This window comes from Acanthaster planci, linkage group LG16, assembly GCF_054643075.1.
Source record: "Acanthaster planci isolate LZ-2023a linkage group LG16, COTS_SCS, whole genome shotgun sequence".
Classification (NCBI taxonomy): Eukaryota; Metazoa; Echinodermata; class Asteroidea; order Valvatida; family Acanthasteridae; genus Acanthaster; species Acanthaster planci.
In genome coordinates, this window is record NC_141792.1 from 4,363,490 (window position 1) to 4,383,673 (window position 20,184).

Here is a 20,184-nt window from a genome sequence, read left to right on the forward strand (position 1 = left end):
AAACGTTTTACAAAGGGAGTTGAGAAATTGTCCAATGAAATCATGTGAGTGATTCCAGGGACCCGTGGCGCAATATTTTAATCTGAGCGGTTGTGGTCGGTCATACACGTTCATGTACTATCGGACGCGGAAGTACGACTGTTTTAGGGCAAAATCATACAGCAATGAAATTGCTTTTTCTAATAGGCATAATCCATTTTCTTCTCTTTGTAGTCGATGGGTCATTTATATCGTGGATCTTTGGCGGAGGGAGTTCGTCTGAGTCGAGCGAAATTTCTGGAGGAGAGACGGCCCCAACCATGTCAACAGCAAACAACATGGCAAATCCTTCGGCCGCGAATTTTGGTCGGGTGCCTTTTGAAATGAAGTCAGCGGAGCAAAGGTTTTTGAGGGGGGGCGAAGAATATATGGCAGGATTGTCTGAACTCGATACATGTCATCACAGGGTATGGCCTGCAACTTAATTACGCTTTTCCCTTCGAATTTCATTTATAATAATGACGTGGACATATAGGCCTAACGTTTTGCCGTGGTAGCCTAAATGGTTCCGCATTTTCCCACTTGCTGACGAGGCACTTGGCCAAAAGCCTGATTTTACAGCACTCTTATTGCTTATCTGAAGAAAACATCAACGTAAAAGTTAGCTGACACTGTGACAGCATTAGCCTATAGATGTACATTCATATGTACAATATACAAAAGTGACAATGTGCACAAATGCTACTTACATGTACTTTTGCCTCTCCTACAGTGCGTTTGTGATGAAAAGAAATGGCATGAATAAATAATAACAAGCTCTGACAGACTAGTAGTAACTTGGAGTTCTCTAACATGTCTAAGTATCCAAATGCTAACATGGCTAGGGGGAATTCAATACTATGCTACTTACATGTACATGTACCACCTGCGGTGTCTAGGAGACTCAGTCTGCGCCCCCTCTGGTCGGAAGCTCTTCCCCATCAGTAAAAAGCATAACCATGAGAGATGTATTTTTCTCCTGTGATGTGACCTCTTTGGATAGCTCTGCCTCTTGCAATAAGTATTTTTACACATGTACACTTGTAAATAGTAAAATGAATGTATCTAGAATAATTACGTTATTGAAAAACCGACATGTACACTGCCCCCCAAAATGTCACATTTCCTGGAAGCTGCTGCCTGGCGTGCTTTGAGCTCATCTTACTGGCCAGTGGCTTTTAGGCATTGTCTGTATCGTGTTTGCTTCTCAGCAGATGCTACAGGCATATTGTCTTTCTGTGGGAACTGAAACAAAATATCATCAGTTTTTTTTTAATTTCACAAGAGGTTCAGTTTATATTTGGGAACATTAAAGCAAGTTAAACTCAAAATCTAATATAAATACCATAATCATTTCATTAAATTTGTAAAAATCATTATTCGACTTCATTCATTCACAGTTGCAACAAAATAAGGTGTAAGTCCTACAGTAAGTATAGCTCCGGCATTGTATTGATTGTTGCAAGTCATTATTTGAATAGACCTAATGTCTTTTGTATGGGGGGAGTGGGGACCACAAGTGGCGTCCTACACATACATACATGTACATGTAGCATCATGGAGATACATGTACATGTAGCATCATGGAGATACATACATGTAGCATCATGGAGATACATGTACATGTAGCATCATTGAGATACATGTACATGTAGCATCATGGAGATACATGTACATGTAGCATCATGGAGATACATGTATACATGTAGCATCATGGAGATACATGTGTATGTATAGCTCCATGGCAGCACACATTCAAACCCTTAGGATTGAAAAAAATCATTGCTTGCAGAGCGCTGTGAAGTCACTAAAAATATTAAGGTCTGGTAACTCGCATTACACTTTTTGATGACATTTTAAAACTTATGGCACTATTTATTTTGGCAAACATCTGGCTTACTGAATCAAGGTGTGATAAGTTTAGAAAATAAATTGAGGTCAACAAATTCCCTCTCATATTTTCTTCAGAATGAAAAAAAAAACTATTGTTTTTGTAACTCGCGTTACATGACCAAAATGTTCTTTGTGTGATGATAAAATAAAGACTGAAGTAGACCTGTTTTGCTTCTCTAAATTGAACTGATTGTGAAGTGCTAGTATTTTTTTTCTATTTCCAAAATACAAATTCAGTTAGCAGTTTGGATGGCTAAAAATATCTCTTCAGCATTTATAACTAGTATTTTGCAAAATATTCCACCAATTGATATAATTCTTTTTGTTTCTTTAACTTCAACATATGGGTAAAACATAATTACTACTTTCTTTGCAGTTTCATAAACTTGAATTTTGGTGTCACAGTCTACCATCCCATATGTCCCATGGAATAGCCCCCAGAACACCTGTGGTGTCTAGGATAAACAACCGGGCCTGTCGGGGGAGGGGGGCAAGGGGACTGGACCCTCTCTGGTCGGAAGCTCTCCATCATCAGTAAAAAACGTAGCATGAAATATTTTTTTTTTCCTGTGATGTGACCATCCTACAATGTACATGTACAGTACTACATGTAGCTGACACTGTGGCCCCCCTTAATACATACATGTACCTGAAGCTGGTGATGGGGCTGTAGACAACTCCTGCAGTCATGACAGTGTAGCGAACCTTTCTAAAGTTTTCTCTAAACACGCAGAGTACACGTAGGTTTTTGGGACTTGCTGTGTTTACAAGCCTTTGTCTGTCATGATAGCAGTGACATGGTACATGTACATGTATGGACAAGATGGGATTCTGACCCATATGCATAAGTTTGTAAATGTGTAGTAATACAACTCCGACCCTAAGAGCATGATATTGGGAAATTTGCCTTTACATTAACAGTGGTATCTGTAACTGTATTGTAATTGTTAGACTGTCTCTACATTTTGCCATTTACGTTAAAAACCTACAGACTTCACAGTAGGCAATGGCAAAATTAGGGACTGACGACTAATGTCATTGATGTTAAGGACCAATCATACTTCATGCGAAAGGAAAAACAAATGCGGCTGTGTGACATCAGATCAAATATTTATGTTGTGAATTCATAAAATTTGCACACACTTCAAGTTGAGTGAAATTTGGCAAATGTTTTCATGTCGTCACATTTGCTTGACTTTCTCATTTGCCATAAGTATGAACTGGCCTTTAGACAACCTCCAGAGCCATGAATCAAGAAAACAAGAATCTTCCCCGAAAGGCGAGCCATGCGTGTACCTTACAACACCAAAGTTTGATCCCAGCACATGTGGCATGTACATGGTTCCTACATAGTATACAAAACTCATCCAGCATGTCACATTGTTTCTCAGTATCTTGGCATAATGTACTGTACATGTACATGTATCTGAAACAGCATTAGACTAATTGTAAACACTCTTTAGTCTTGAGATCAATGTACAATGTCGCTTCAGAGCCAGCTTTTATGGCAGAATAAATTCACAACTAGGAAACAATTTCATTTACAGGATGCCACCAATTTTTCCTTGCAGGGACCTATGTACATGTATTAGCCATCTGGAGGCAGCAACATGTCCTATTCAGATAGTCACTTTGAAAATGCTTAAAACTGTTTCAGACTAGTCTTATGGGGTTTGTGCACATGGTGTCAAGCCGTGTCTGTACATGTATCTCCCAGGACCATACATGTATATCTGTATATTATGGCAAAATTTATACATGTACTTCAATAAACTGCAAGCATGGTTTAAGAGTGTTCAAACAAGTTGAAGCAACAGAATTAAATTTTTATATGCTACATTCGCTTCAACTACCGGTACTTTAATGTTTTCCTGTCATCAAAGCGTTTTATTTTTTAGCATAAAAACAAAATGTATTTCTTTTCCCCAGGTCATTGCTGAGTTGGAGACATCTTGTAATGACATCACAGAGGAGGAGCTGGGTAAATTAGGTGTGGCACTCCTGAACTGTCAGTCCCAATCCGAGGGGCGTCCAACATTCACTTGCACCAAAGAAATGGTAAATATATGTAAGAGACACAGAAATATGTGAAATATAATACATACATGTACATGTACATCCTCATTGTTGTGCTTTTGGACTAGTGGTTACACATGTAGTTTCTTTTCATGTAATTTGGTGTAGCAAGCTTCATATCTTTCCTTGAAGCATGTACATGTATAGTGTACAATAAAATGCATTAAACCTGATATCCCCAAAACCTTTGCTTCTTAGCAAATATTTTTTCTCGACATTTTCTAATTTTTCTCAAGTTACACATTTTACCCTAAAGTGTTAATAACTTAAAAACTATAAAATTACAGACTTTTCATTCTTCAAGTCTTTTCAGCTTGCCCCCTTCTTCAAACCACTCTTCATATCATTCTATTAATTGTGGTGAAAGTGAGGGCTAACAAATACATTATGTTGGACTTTAAGGTCTTGGCGAATTCTTTGAAAAAGTTATATCCAACCCAAGGATGAAAGAGTTTCATCACCTTAATGTGTGTGATACATGTACACTGTACATACACTGTACATGTACTGTACTTGTACTTAAGCATATAGGCCTGTGTTACTGTGTATGTTTATGCGTTTTTTGTAGACTTTGGCTGAATGCACCAGAGATATGGATGCCACAACATGGAACACCTATCATATAATCAGTGACCGGTCACGATCTGTCTGCTATGGTGTGCGACAGCAGCAGTTTCAGCGACAGACTCGATTTGCTGTCAACCAGCTGGCTGCGACTGCATCTGATCAGTTGAATATCATGGAACATCTAAGGGTATGTATATGTTTCAGCAATTACGGTAAATGTACATGTAGTATTTTCTGAAGATTTTCAAATTTGCAAAACAAATTAGAGATTTACACTTACAAACATGTACAAATGTGCCTTTGATTTACATGTATACTGTGTTGCACAAACTTTTACTTCAACCTTCAGGAAGGTAGAGATTACTATCGTACATGTACATGTACTGTACCTTGTGTCTGTCTACATTACATAACCCAAAATGCGTCGTTACGTGTGGAACAAATTTCAATCTGTTGTCAGTAGGCCTACATGTGTAAATACATTTACATATACATACGCATGTATATGTTTTTTTTAAAAACGTACCGGTACATGTATCTTTGTGACAAATAATGTCATGTTTCAATTAGCAGTGGAACATTTTCATCTACAGTTCTACAGTACTCAGCTTAAAAGAATAAATTTGTGCATCAATAAATGGAGAAACTGTTGACTTTGGCTGCAGGAAGGCCAGACTGAACTACAAAGTGTCACTACTGACACTCTCAAGATTATGACAGATGGACAACAAGAAATACTCCAGAAGCAAGAATCCATGAAAGACTCACAGGTGCATACACAACGGGGCTTGGCTTCCACTGTAGATTTTGGAAGCCTGTGAGAAAAAACCTTATTGACTTGTTTGGATGAGACTTTAAAAACCTGTGATGATCACCTGCTTAAAAATAGAGATGTTTCAGCCATTCCTATGCCACAGAGATTACCTGATTCAGTCGGCTGATTTTAATCAAAATGAATTTGTGTTTAAGATTGCATTCGTATTTCACACAGAGGATTAAAAAGGAAGTGACAGGAAATTTGAAAGGAGCATCTGTGAGAAGTATTCCTCTCCTTTGCTGCACCTTCTGCACCAGTATTTTGCGCCAGCCAAGCTGACAACATCAAACAACCGTTGATAAGACACAAATGTCATGGATTCTGATATTCCTTCTTAACACTGCATGTTTAGGGTGAACTTCAGGAAAGTATTGAAGGTAATCTTAGAGATCTGACTAGTGAGAAGGCGTTGATAGCAGCTGGCCACAAAGAGCTGGCTAGTATGACAGATAACATCCGACAGCAACTAGGTGAGTCAATGAGTTGAGTTTTCCTTTTCATTTGTACTCTCTAGGGGGATTAGGCTAGAGGCCTAGAAAAAGTACTTTCTGTACGCCAAAAACAGATGACAAAAATGGATGGCCTCATGCTCAGTTTGCCCTGCACTGATTCGCTGATTGTGCTTTTTTGAGCAAGTATGCTACATTAAGTTGAGCACTCAAATTCAGGTGAACCTCATTACTAAGTGCACTGTTAATACAACATTCAGCTTGTAACAAGGAAATGTTTAGGTCCCAATTCTTTGTTGTTCATTGCTTTTATTATTAATAATATAACATTCCTGTTATAATAATGTAATCTACTAAGTCTGAAGTGCGTCATTATTAATAAGAGAATAAATGTGTGCTTGGCCAGTGCATTTAAGACCAACTCTGGAGAATGGATGAGACTAATGCCCGAGCTGTAGGCCGTCCACGTTCAGTCTCCTGAACCAGTCTTAAACTAACATTAGACTGGGCAAGCACATATTTATTCCCATTCATACATACATGTACCCTTTTAGTCAGAGTCAAAAGAAGTAACTATATGACAGATTTCCAGCGATCATGGCGATGTTGCTCTAGACTTTTACTTTCATTTTCCTGAACTCCCCCTTCCATTTTATGGAACATTCCTTGTGCAAATTGTCCATTTGGAGTGCACATGGCGAGCCGCTTGCACACAGACTCTTGACCAATCACAATCAATTAAACCATCTTGTATCCAGGTGCCAACGCGTGATTTACATGTACAGTGTACATGTACTCAGTGGGCATTATCACATCTCATTATTATGCATTATTGAATGTTAATACACGGTCAAGTTGCGTGTTGTTGAAAAGAGAGACTGTCTAGGTATTTATCAATGAGCTGGATGTACATGTATTAACTCAGTGAATGAATCTATTGTCACAATCTTCTCTGATTGTTGCTTTGCATGGTGTAAACTAATTTTTTTAATGTAGAATCTATAGCAGGTTACCTAGATTTTATTTGCGGTTATCTATTTTTTCATTGTTAGTGTACACATGTAGGTCACCTCACATTTGTCCAAATTTATTTGAATGTGTCACAGTAAACGTAATCTTCCCAGTTCCTTCTGACATGTCTGAGATGAACACCGTGGCCATTCGAGCCACTTCCTGACTTGTTCTTCCTTAAAATCTTTATTTGATGTGTTTAGACAAAAAATGATGTTATACATGTACATGTACATGTAGCAAGCCCAGGTTCCTGAATCTTGCCTGTCTGTCCATACCACTAGCCTGCATGTGTTGCTGCCCTCCAACATACATGTACAATACGTGGCTGTTGATTAAATCTTTGACCCTAGGGACCCTCCTTCTCCAGCTGCATTGCTGTTGGCACTTCAGGTCTCTCCATGAACTCCCAACTTTCAAAAGTCTTGTTATTCACTGAGAAATTTTCTAGGTTTTTGAAGAAGCAAGGTACATATACATAGAAGGAACAAAGCTGTTCGCAGTACCAAAAGGTACTGTACATGTACATGTAGCTTGACTTCCTTTGAAAGAGCCACATGTAGCTTAATTGCAAAGAATTGACAGCTGGGTCTGTGCATAATGTACAAGTTGGATGTTATCAGAGGAGTGAATTGCAAGTTGACAGCCATACTGGTATCTCTGCCAGAAAATAAGTGACATTGTCATTGCATCATACAGGATTGGATAATTAACCAGCAAATCATTTTATGCACAAACCTATGGGGTTAAATTTGGGCCTTACATGTAAACTAGTAAATCAAATATATGTAAAATGCTATTTAACATGTATGATTTCGGTCACCTGATGGTCACTCCCTTTTTTTATTGTAGATAATGCTACCAAGCAGTTGTTGAACCAGGATCAGGATCTAAGACGGAACCATGAGGAGCTTCAGAAAGACCTGGCCAGCATTCGCTTGAAAGCTAAAGAAGTCTGGGACAAATTAGGTCAAGTCACTGTTCATATTTATTATTACCACATTGTTGAAGTCAACAGTAATAACAGTCAGCAGTAGCAATCCTGTTGATATTACCAGAGTTCAGACTGTCTTGTCCAGTTTTGCTCTATAAATTTGAGATACCTGCAGCATCATCTTTGGTCTTCGTTTGATTGCTGTTAGAAATCAACAGATTCAACAGGCTCCCAGTGAAGATGGGTCTGAAAGAGGGTAGTTTTGTTTAGAAATCCACAAATGACTAACTTTCATACATGTAGGTTCCAATGTAATGATTTAATATCATTAGGACCATCTCTGGTTCAGCACATTCAGAGACTGATTTGGGAGATCTCACCACTGTCTCGTGAGTCATAACACAAATACCCAGGATACAGCACGTGCCTCTGTGGATCTCTCTCATTAGATGTCATCTTTGTAGGAAAATAGCAATTGTGTAAACACCAACATGTGCGTTTGCACGCAGTGTGTAAAATGTTCCAAACTCAGGCTCGTGCTGATCCAGATATATTCAAGTTATAGCAGAGCTGATGTGCATCATTAAAATTGAAACGAAAAATACTGATGCACATGACGCAATTTGAGCGAGACCTACATGTACATGTATAGAGTCACTGTTTGAAACGATTTGCAATGCTGCATATATGACCCGGTAAATTTAATCTGATGTAATGTTATGTAATGTTTCTTACAGACGGAAACATGCAACATGTGTCATTTTTCCAAGATGAAACTTTCCAGTATTACAAGGAGACCATTGATAACCTTAAGAAGATGAACGATACCATTAACTATCTGCTGAACCTTGTCAATGACATGCAGACTGGAATTGACCTGCGTCTTGGCTGGTTAACTTCCCTTGTTGGAGGTGTTGGTGAGTGTTGATTGCAGGCATGGGAATCTTTCCAGTTTTACCGGAATTCTGTTTTTTTCCCTTCAAATTTATGGTCTTCGAGTTCAGTGTAAAAATGGAATAAACCTTGAGGGGTAAGTTGTAAGGGGGGTAAATGTTGATTGACTACGCAGTGCTAAAAATTTCCTTAATTCCCAGTGAAATTTGTACATTGAAACAATTTGATTTACACGTCGCTTCAGGACAGTATAAGCAATGCCCTTCGAAATGTACAATGTACGTACATGTAGGAAGCAAGGAGCGAATTTCGCGGATTCCCACAGACCTAAATTCTCTTTACGTAGCCAAAGGAGGGAACCAGTGACAAGTGCAGTCGCTTGCGCTTCGCTTTAAAGCTGACTGCCGTAAAAATCAGACTCTTACCTGTTACTGATTAATTCCTCTCACATGACCGGCCATTCTCCTAACTATCATACGTACGCATGCACATTACTCCCAATGGGTCCTTGTTTCATAGAGGCTTAAATTCATGGCAGCGCTGCTGCCTTGGCATGTGCAAACTGGCTTTTGGAAGTCGGTACTTGTACAAGTACGTGTGTACATGTACGTATACACGTTCACAGGCAGTCAGGAAAAAAGTTCGTTGAGCATGGAGTTGCCAATTTGAAAGAGATTGACAAATCAGTAAGAGTAATCAATTAAGAGTAATTTTAAAAAGAGAAATAACTTTATTATTGAGAAGATTTTGCTTCAATAAATTAGAGGCAGAGGGGCCATGAATTGCCTCAGATTACACCACAGAGCATCCACAATCCAAAATTTTCCCGGGGCCCTTAGGTGGGCCCCGGACCCCACACAATAAGGGCTTCGTGTGCTGCACTCGCAGTATACATGTATACTCTTCCCATGATAAATGTCATCACAAATTGTTTTTAGGTTTTTTTTTTTTTGTTTTGCCCATTCACATGCCTGTAATTGATTGATTGAATGATACCATCAACTACCGTATTTGCTTACCTGGTCAATGACATGCAAACCAGGACTGACTTGCACCTTGGCTAATTAGCTTCCCTTGTTGGAGGTGTTGGTGAGTGTTAAGTAATGGCAGACTGTCTCTCCTGTTGCAAATTTACTAACTTAATCAAAAACTACAAATTGTAAAGGTGTATGTTGAAGTAAATTGTGCCAAAGTTTTGTGATTTACCTCTGTGCATTCTACCCCAAAATAACAGTAAAACACTGCCCTTAACTGGTCTTAAAGTTAACTTCAGGGTTTGACAACTGTTAATGTTGTCACTGTTCAAATGTCATGAATGTTTAAATATTTAAACAAGTGTCCAATGGTCAAAAAATGAATCTTGTATTATGTTGCCTACATGTACATGTATGTGTTGTCCTGGCTTATTTCACAGAATTCAACAACGTCTGTCAACATTTTTCAAACCTTAAAGGCACGTCACAATGTGTGATCATATCTCAATATACTTTTGTTAACGGTTGAAACGTCCGTCTTGTTGATCTTGTACAGTTAGTTTCATATTGTGTCCCATTGCATTTCACATATTGGCTGATGTTTTCAGAAAAATCTTGAAAGTGTGTCTGAAACAACTGTCACTAGAACAAATTACCCAATGAAATGCAGATTGCCGTTCTTCACTGTTTGTTTCAGGTGAGAACCTGACTCTCTTGTCCACCTGTGTGGCCCATTGTGCGTACTTCTTGCTAGCTTCCCTCTGTGTGACCTTCCTTCACACTCCTACCTTTTCCCGGATTGTCTTGCTGCTGCTGGTCCCACTGAATGCCATCTCAGAGATCAAACATGGGGCTAGCCTAGACTTCTCCGGTCTTACCATCCTCATTGTAGGAGTGGTTATGGGTAAAGTGAAAGAGCAGTCATTCGTTTTCTTGATTTTTCCTCTTGTTTCCTCAACAAGGTCAACTTACAAAGCTTAACCACTTCCTGCTGGGAACTCTGGGATCAGAGACGTATGGTTTATATGGGTGGCCGGGGTCTCCGAACTCGGACAAAGGAAACAGGGCCCTGTAACAAAAGACCGTACTCCGAACAAAAGACCAGGCTGCTGGGCATTACCGACATTTTTCACTCTCAAAAGTGGTGATAATCCAGCCTAGTTTTGAAACGGAATACCAGGGTTTAGGGCATTGAGAGCGAGCGGATTACCACCGGGGACAAAAGCGCTCCACCACCGCAGCGATGAGCCACACAGCACCGCTGCACGCTAATCTGGCCCCTATTGAAAAGAGGTCAGCAGCGCACTAAGCCAGGTTCGTGAACAAAAGACAGTTATACAACACCCCACAATCTGGGCTCTGTTTATAAGGCTGCTGGCCTGGCTGAAATACTCGGGCGTCAATGAAGGTCACCTGTCAACTTAGAGTAGTGCCTAAAGATTACTTGGTGTGGCTATAAACGACCGTTAAATGAAATGATGAATTTTTGAAGGATTTTGAAAACGGAAAAAATGATAATAGTCATGCTGGCCCAGCATCATCAACATTGAAAAATGCCCCGGCGTGAAATGGTTAAACTACATGTCTTCCAACTCTGATGGATTTTGCTTACATTAGAGATTTACACAGTACATGTATGTTAAGGTTGCAACTGTTCATGTGACTTTTTCCCAAACTAATCCTTCTAAGCTCTCCTTCATGAACATGTACCTTGGTGTCTGCCTGAAAGATCTTAGATCCATGAAAAACATTGTGCTCAAGTATTGCACTGTTGCAGCCCAAGGGCAGTGTGAGACAGCCAACATTAGGAGAGTTGTACCACTAACATAAGTAGTCCAAATAAGATGTGTACAGTGACGATTGATAGTAAAGGGCAGGAACGTATGTTGAATTTGTATTGATTGTGGGGATAGTGTCACCAATGATGACCTTTTTTGACAGTGCTTACCTGTTTTAGGTGGATAGCGATTAAAGTTACATGTACAGTATATCATCTGATGCTTAACAGCAAAATATCTCATCCATTTTTGTAGATGAGCTTTTATCAACTTTTTGCCTGCATTAAGATCTGACATTGCCATTTTTGGGTAATTTTCAGCCAATTGGACCATCTTGCTCATCTTGCGGTATTGGAAACAGGGCCCAAAGTCACTCAGACAGTTTGTACCTACATGTAACTCTCCCTGTCAGTGTAGTCACTCCAATCCCAGATTCATCATGCCACCCACTGTGAGCAGATCCCCTGGGTAAATACCGTTCTTTTCTTGGAAGATCAATATTATGCACAGGTATCATTTGACAGATAAGGCCATGACTAGACGCGGTGCTACGGCCGTGCCGAGCTTATGAGTGCAGCAATAGCTCAGCAAATACAGCAGTAGCAGAGTAGTTGCACAAAACGGCAAACTTAAATAGAGCAGTGTCATGTCACTGACATTTGGATCACCAATATTGCAGCATACCCTGTCAAGCTGAAGGGCTTGCCATGTCAAATTCAATTTATCAAGCTGAATTGTGCTCAACGCTGTGTTATTGCCATGCCGACTTAAAAAGATTGAATTGCATGTATTTTAGTTTGGCACAGCAGTAGCACAGGGTATAGCCTGGGCTTGATTGTGTGCAATACTGTGTGTAATTTGTGTGTCATTCTCTCAGTATAAGATTGGAGCCAAGTAAGGAGAACACTCACACTTGCTGCCCCCAAATTTGGCTCTGGATCTGCCTTTGTGATTGGCTGGTGCTTATTGGTACAGTATTCAGCTTAAGGAAGCCTTGTTTGATGAATGATACAGACTTACATGTAAATTGACTCATGTGTGTGATCAATATTTTTCCTTCTTTTACCTATTAAAAGTCTAAAAGACTTTTCTGACGATGAAGATTACACCTTACCCACTGACCTGTCTGCCATTACTGGCGAGATTTCCTCCGGTACTTTCAACAGTGCTATGCTGTCTGACTCCAGTGCCTTTGGTAATGACACTACACTGACAGGCTCTAATGTGACAGATGTGTGGTTGAGAAGACTCAACAATGAACACTCAGTCAGCAAAATGTAAGTACATGTACACGTGTGCTGCAGCTGTGATGCCTGTCAGGTATCTCTGTCATTTCTGCATTTTGTACATGCCAATAGCATGAATGTTTGATTAGCATTTGTAGATTATTTGTCACTTCTTGAACACGGAATTTATATCTTAACACTCTCTTGTAATCTCATACCAGACAAGTTGATTCAGCTCGTCTGCTGTTGTTCCCAATTCAAAATTTAAAAAGTTGAACAGTTGACTGTTGGAAGTAATTTCAAAGAGGACATCAGAAAGGATATCCTTGCCCCATTCATTTATCTCAATTCTGTCTGTTAGCAATGACATCATAGGCACTCCCATTGACTCTGCTTCCAAGACTCCAATGCCTTCCTCTCCCTCCATGCTGGGCTTTGGGGACTTAAAACCCACCAATCCTGCCAAGAGACACCTAGCTGCAGCCCTGGAGGATCTACCCAAGCCAGTGCCATCACCGTGTAGCCAGAGAGGGGGTACCCCCTCAAGGTAGGAAGGATCTAGCCAACATTCTCAGCACTGATCTGTTTATTTAACCAAAAAGCATCCCATGTACATGTATATGCATGTACAGTGAGAGAGTTGAAGAATAATTTTTCTTAAAATCACAAGCCAGCAAAATCTCCATGAATCGCCTGAACTGTATAGTGTAGTACAAAAATAAATTGAGATTGGGTGTCACTTTTCTGTGAACTTCAGTCAGAATCCATCAGCGTGGCTCTAGTGTAACTGTAAGATAAGCAACATAATAGGCTAATTTTCAACTTTCCTGGGACAAGTTACCAACATGTCCATGCAAATGCATGTGCACGTACATGTATACTGTGTAAAGAAGAGAACCGTTGAACTTAAAATACATTCTACACCAAAGTCAGCAACACTGCTCCTTATTTTTAAAACTACAAGCAATATACGCTAATATTCTCAACAAATTCTGCCTTTTTAGTACATGTTGTTTGACCGAAGTTGTGCAGTAGCACACCTGCATCCATCAGATGGAGTTATATGGCTATGTTGGATTTTATGAAACTGCAATACACGAAACTAGAAACTTTATCACTTTTTTTTAGTTCTCGACCAAGCACACCAGGCAGTTCCAGAGCTGGCACTCCAAGCAAGCGTCTTTGTAGTGGCACCACCAAGTCAGGTCAGCCATGCCGTTTAGCCTGCTCCCAGGGATTAGACTACTGCTTCCGCCATGCTGACAACTGAAGCACATCAGCATGGGGCCATTTTAAGTTTTTTTTGCTTTTGTCACTAAATTTGCCAAGCCATTTTTGCTGCGTAGTAAGTCCCTGAATCCATACTCTAGTACTGCATTAAAATCTGGCTCAAAGCTTGCTATAAGTTTTCTATCTGCCATAATGCTTAATGTTACCGTAGTAGGCCTAGTGTGCATGTACGGTGTGGATTGGGTGTTCATACTGAATGCAGATTACTGTATGTTTATTCAAAAACCTTGTTTACATGTAGTTTTGAAAGTGAACAGAGGCCATTAATCATATATTATGTGCAAATATACAAATATATACATGTATATAAAATCAGACCAAAAAATTTTGTAAAGGGTTACTTCAGCCCGTGACTTTAGAATTGACGAAATCTGTACAGAATTAAATTGTGACAGAAAACAACATCAGCACTTACTGTTTAAAAAGCTAAGCATGAAATTCAAAACGTTCAAAGTAAAAACCTCAGAAAGTTTATTTCATAGACCTTGACAACTTGTGTTACTGTAAACTACCTTGTGATTTGTGGTATTGTTTGAAGTATTTGTTGTTTGAAGTACTGAACTAAATAAGATTAACCTTAACTCCCAAGGGTGTATGTAAAATAATATTGAAATCGGAGAATTTGGGGACTATTAGGGCTGTGTGTGTTAATGATAATTATCTTATGGAAATTGTTAAACATTTATTACTAGTTCACCAAAATGGTGCAAAAAAAGAAAGCAACATTCAAAGATTAGTCTTTATATGACTATGTACATGTATATCACAGATAAATATGAACTGCGTTCATTTAGTATCAGCTCTAGCTTTGTGTGTGTGGAATAAGATAATGCAGTTCAGGGCACTCCAGCTGCAATCTAAACTAAATTGATTAAGACTTTATATTCTGTAAGATCATGGACTGTATCAAATTAATGTAACATTTTCCTTTACTGTATTTAGTTGATTTTGTTCAATTATTTATGAAACTCCACGAAAGAACTGTAACTTTGCAGCTGGAAATTGACCATTTCACCCATTCCTATCATCAGTGCACAGGCTTACATATAGTCTGTTGATGAATTAAGTAATTTTAGTGAAACTTCTGTCTTTTCTGTCATTTGGTTTCATGATTACTGGTTTAATTAGACAAGCAATTGTGGTTGGGGATTCATCCTTCCAAACAGAATGGTTGGTAAAATGTTGTACTCATTTAAAGGTTCATACATGCTGTAGTAACCAAATTGCTTTAAATGCTGTCCTTGTTTTTTAATTTAAAATTTGGGAGTTTAAAATGTGTAATAATATGCTAAGTTGTGAAACAATAAAACTGAGAAGAAATGTGTACTTAAAGTAAAACACACGCCTTGGACTGTACACGCCCTCTTGTCACCTTTTTGTCGCTGGTGTCTATCGCACTCCTCACAGCGGCTTGTGGAATAGTATCCGGGTATTGAAAATATGTTTCTTTGGTGTTTGTACATATATTCGACTGGGTCTTTGGGGACGTTCGACCCACCCATCCCAATCCAGACGGGCCGGCCAGTTCTGGGACACCCTTTGGTTGTCCCTCGCTCTTGGATCCATGGCTGCTGCTAAGCGTCCCGTTCCCGGAGTCGGTCTCCGTGGAGGAGTCTGCAGACGACGCCCTGGGTCCGCTACCGTCCTCGCTGGAGTAATTACCCTCGTGAGATGACCGGGAGTTGTCGCTCACCTCACTGCCCGAGTTGCTGGAAGTGCCCCAATCCAAAGATGAATCTGTGTCCGAGGACGAATCGGAGAATGAGGATCCAGAGTAATACGAAGATGACCCCGATGATGAGGAACTGTAATCACCGCTGCTGAAGCTAATAACAATAATGAAAAAGAAAAAAAATGTATTGTTCAATCTTCAAAACATCCGCAAATACAGAAAAACGTGACCGCCAACATTTTTTCTGGCCAAGGTCATAAAAATAGAATTCACTGTTATCTCTAAGTGCCTCAACTGCAGCGATTTCCTCGCTAACTGAGGTTCAAGTGTTCCAAAGGGTTAAAACAGGTGACATTTTAAACAAATCCACCAAACTGGAAGGTGTTGAGTAGCTCATTCGTGTTCACCCTATCATAATGGTCAATTTTCAAGGGATAGAAATTGATGGGCTTGACTGCCTTCAGGTAGACTTCTGTCTCTGGCGAGTTGACCACAAATAACTCATTTCATACCTAACTTTGTTGGATCTGGAGCAGACTAGAAAAGATAATTAGTCTCCTACAAGTTGAGACTACTTTTCTCCCCCTTATTTACTTCCAAGTCACAAAAACAATGCATCAGAAAATGTATCCAAAAAGCCAAAAATCCTTGCCTCTCTTTCGTTCTATTAGTCTAAAAGGAGGATTAGAACAAACCCCGGCTTGCTGACATGGCAACGAAGGTTGAATTATATTTTGATGCCAGAACCAACAGTGCGAAGGCAAATAAATGGAGGCTACCCATTGTAATTCCCTGTTTCGAATATGATTGGTATTGTGGTTGTGTTCATGAATTTTCATGGATTGTTTTTAGACGTAACTTTTTTCTTAAAGACTTTGTCTCTAGCTATAATTCTGTGAGGCTACTGGCTGCTATTAAGAACTATTTTTACATGGCAAACTACAGATCTCTGAGAAAAAAATGTGACATAAATGTGGCCGCTCTGACAGGTTTTGCTTTATACATGTACAGTTTTCAGAGATGAAGTGTCCTGTTCAAGGTCTTTTAGTTGGAAGGGGTGTTCAAGTGCTTTTTTTCCTCTGCACTTTAGACGGGTGAATCCGTAAAGGTTTACTGGACACTTTAGAATACGAAGCTGCATCGTCGATCGCGGGAGTTCGTATAGTGACGAAACCAGACAGGGTGGTCACAGAGAACAGGAAATGAAAGATTCCAGCGATTTATGAAGTTTTCGTTTAGACATGGCATGTAGTCACTGAAATGTCTCCCAAATGACCTATTTGTAAATATAATAATAATATCTTGTGGTACATTTTCAGCATTAGGGAGACGTTGACTTTTAGGGAGACATTTCAGTGTCTCCCTATTTTCAGAACTACCAGAAGGAGGCCAAATTTATTGTCCAATTTTTGAGAGATGATAGACTAGGGTCAAAAATGAAAACATACAAAGTTTGGTTCAGATCAGATTAGGGAATATTGAATTATGGGACAGTGAAGTTGGAAAAATTTTGTGCACGTTCTTACGGGAATGTCTCCCTAATGACCCATTAGCGGTAAATATAATTCATATTATTATTATTATTGCTTTGTACAAACCTGTTGTAAGAATCAGAGTCCTCACTACCCCGTCTACCTCGGTCAGCAGGCATGCTACCGATGGATGGCGCACTGGCTGGCGATCCTGCGACACTACTCCGCCGGCGGCCACCCGCTAAACTCCCTCGACGGTAACTCGACGGCCTCGCAGCATCTTCCACCACAGAGAAGTGCACTTTGGAGTTCAGTCTCTTCACCATCTGCCCCTCTTTGATCAGCGTCATCTTCTGGTGCATATCTTGTATCGAAGAGCTTATGGATAATCGCCTTAGATGAGTGTCCAAGGATGCTGTACTGCCCCTGGCGTGGCTCGAGGCAGAGTCTACGGGTTGAATTGGAGATGATCTCCTTAATGAGGATCTTCTCGCGCTGAAGCCTTCTTTCAGGCCGTCGCGAGAGTTTCTCCTCGCTGCTTTCTGAAGTTTTGCTAAGGCTTTTTGGTTCTTGAGTAATGTTACGGCATGATGCATCTCGTGGATGGAGGCGAGAGAGGCTCTCCGCAGTGTAGCCTCGTAGCTGAGATCTTCCGTGTCCGCCATGGATCCTTCCTGTATATCCCCTGACTGCTCACCTTCGTGCTGAATTGCCACATTGTCCATGTCCGGTGGAGGGTAAGACTGATATGCTGGACCTGTTGACCGATGATATCTGCGAGATGTTGGCTGAAGAGGTGGAAAGGACCTTCTTCCAGTCACTAAACTGTGTCCGTCGGCTGAGACTCGCCGATAGTGCTCAGCGTACCCGTCGGCGCTACCACGCCGCCGTGACCTGGCATTTTTCCGTACGACTACAGCATCAGATACTGTAGATAGGCGTCTTGCATTCAAATCAAGCAGTGAGGAGGCTGTAGAGTCACTTCTTTGAAGACTAATGATGGAAACCCTACGTCGAGAAGGTTTGCCCAAAGACGAGGAAAGAGAGGAATTGTCAACAAGGGAAGATGAAGATAATCGCCAATTAGTTAGTAAAGAGGGTGATGCTGTAGGAGCTGACGAGAAGGACACCCGTCTACACGGTACCTGAGGGTAACTTTGCCAGACATCTCCTCCGAAGTCATTGCATACTTCATCCTCTGCGATAGTTGCAAACTCTGAGGCAACCGATACCCGGGATATATTTGAGTCACTCCGCTTCATCGGGCGAGGATGGGGCCACACGGTCGCCGGCGACTTGGGCCGAACGGCCGGCATGTCTTTCCGCGTTAAGGTGATGCTTTTCCGGCGCTTTCCTCGCTTGTATCGCACAGGTTCCTGTTCACTTTGATGCCTCTTGTTATTGTTCATGTCTCCGCTGAACACAGCCATACCATTGTAAGCCTCAGGAACCGTGCTTCCCAAATTTCTCCTTGAATTCATGGTGTAGAAATCTGTCCAGTATTCTGTATCGAGAACTGTATCTGTATCACCAGTTTTCTGTTGTTCGAAGTAGCCTCCTGTGGGTATCTCTTCATGAAAAATTGCCACTATACTTCTTTGCTGCAATTGTGACTTCAGATAATCAGTCGAAGTTTATAATCAGTCAGATACACAAAACTTCCCCTGACATCTGAGTCATCAATGTGTATGTGTAACCCGTATCAAGCTTACTCGTTGTGGAATATATTTTGGCCGTTGTTAGGGGGACAACGGGGTCGGTCGATACTCGAAGCCCCGTCGATGCCGTGCCAGACACACAGGCAGCACAAACAAGCATTCAGAGCCGCTAATCCGCAAGCGCTAGCGCCTTTGCTATGCGGGAGGGCGTCGCGTTGAGAGTGTTGACAATCAAGCATGCATCTGCCTCAGATTGTGTATTTCATCCGGGTGACAGGATTGACTTCAAAGAATACCACCATAGAACTAATTGGCTATACTTGTATAGGTTAACAGTTTATAAACCTCCGGGAAAAGCATTTCGTCCACTCAGAGTAGTTTAAGTATGAAACCTATATAGTATAGGCCTCCATACATCAAAGAAGCGCAACTTAAAGGATCTATGCAATTGATTTTTCTTAGACCCACTTTTTTATGTGTCTTCTTCAAAGTATGGAAATTACAGTATTAGAAATCTTTTTGGAGTTTAACATATGCAAAAACACTTTTTAAAACACTCTAATAATTTTGCAAGTTTTTGGACAAGTGAGGGCGTTGCTTCTATGTAAAATAAGAGAAACATGTATTAGGTTTACATGTTTTCATGGTTAAATTTAACTCATATTTACTCCTTGAAAACAAGGAGAGAAAAAGTTGCTCTCTTGCTTAATGCCACATACTTATACGACAATAACTTGCTAGAAAAAAATATGTGGCAACAAAATACAAAAAACCTCCAGCAGTTTTTGTGAACAAATGAATGTAAGACCGCTTACAAATCACTTGGCTTTGGCTTGAAATTACACACAATGGGAACTTGCTGCGGCCACTTCCATACACTCGCGCGTAATTTTTAAATTTGGCCGCAGGAAAGTTATTCGGAAACGGCCCACAGTGAGGTTCAGTGCCTTGAATGACGCTACAGTTCTGATAATGAGTATTGGTGTGCATACTTTCACATAAAAAACAAGTACTGATTAAAATTGAAAATAAGGTTAACAGAAACAGAACGTGTAATTTGAAGGGTTGAAGTAATAACTGCATTTCATATCAAGTCGACACAAATTGTTTGCAATAGACTAAAAAACACTTCAGCCCTAACAAATGGAAACCTTTGTTTTTCTTTCTTTTGTGTTGTGATCGGCAGGCTCTATATTTTTTCATGACAGAACTGTAGTGTCGTGTCTCATCGTTATTTAGAGTTTAATGCGAAATTATTTGCTGTAACATGACCTTCTAAATCGGACATTTTTGTTTTTGAAGTGCATGTCTCTATTGGCAGTTCTACTATTTCCAAGCCAAATTTGGAGCTTTATATCCATCCACCCAGCCAGCCAGCAGGCCACCCACCTAAACTACCACCCACCCACCCACCCACCCACCCATCTATATATCTGTAGCTACAGTCCTTACACA

At 40.3% G+C, this 20,184-nt stretch overlaps 2 protein-coding genes across 4 annotated transcripts; one reads left to right on the forward strand and one right to left on the reverse strand.

Annotated features, from left to right (window-relative positions):
- The first annotated feature begins 61 nt into the window (after nt 1-61).
- On the forward strand, nt 62-15,283 carry LOC110984271 (protein brambleberry-like). Of its 3 annotated transcripts, none has more exons than XM_022244283.2 (12): nt 62-446; nt 3,841-3,969; nt 4,556-4,741; nt 5,220-5,324; nt 5,724-5,841; nt 7,684-7,800; nt 8,503-8,682; nt 10,331-10,537; nt 11,732-11,879; nt 12,488-12,688; nt 12,999-13,184; nt 13,766-15,283. In XM_022244283.2, exons 1-12 carry the CDS (start codon nt 165-167, stop codon nt 13,905-13,907), a joined length of 2,001 nt encoding a protein of 666 aa, XP_022099975.1. In that variant the 5' UTR covers nt 62-164; the 3' UTR covers nt 13,908-15,283. The 3 variants fall into 3 exon arrangements, with proteins under 3 accessions (XP_022099975.1, XP_022099976.1, XP_022099977.1); XM_022244284.2 differs by having other exon boundaries at nt 12,578-12,688; XM_022244285.2 differs by lacking the exon at nt 10,331-10,537.
- Nucleotides 15,255-20,111, reverse strand: LOC110984272 (uncharacterized). The gene is made up of 2 exons (XM_022244286.2): nt 17,198-20,111; nt 15,255-15,753 (listed from the first exon to the last, which is right to left on the reverse strand). The coding sequence occupies exons 1-2, from the start codon at nt 18,550-18,552 to the stop codon at nt 15,255-15,257; spliced, it is 1,854 nt and encodes a 617-aa protein (XP_022099978.2). The 5' UTR covers nt 18,553-20,111.
- Nucleotides 20,112-20,184: the final 73 nt, after the last annotated feature.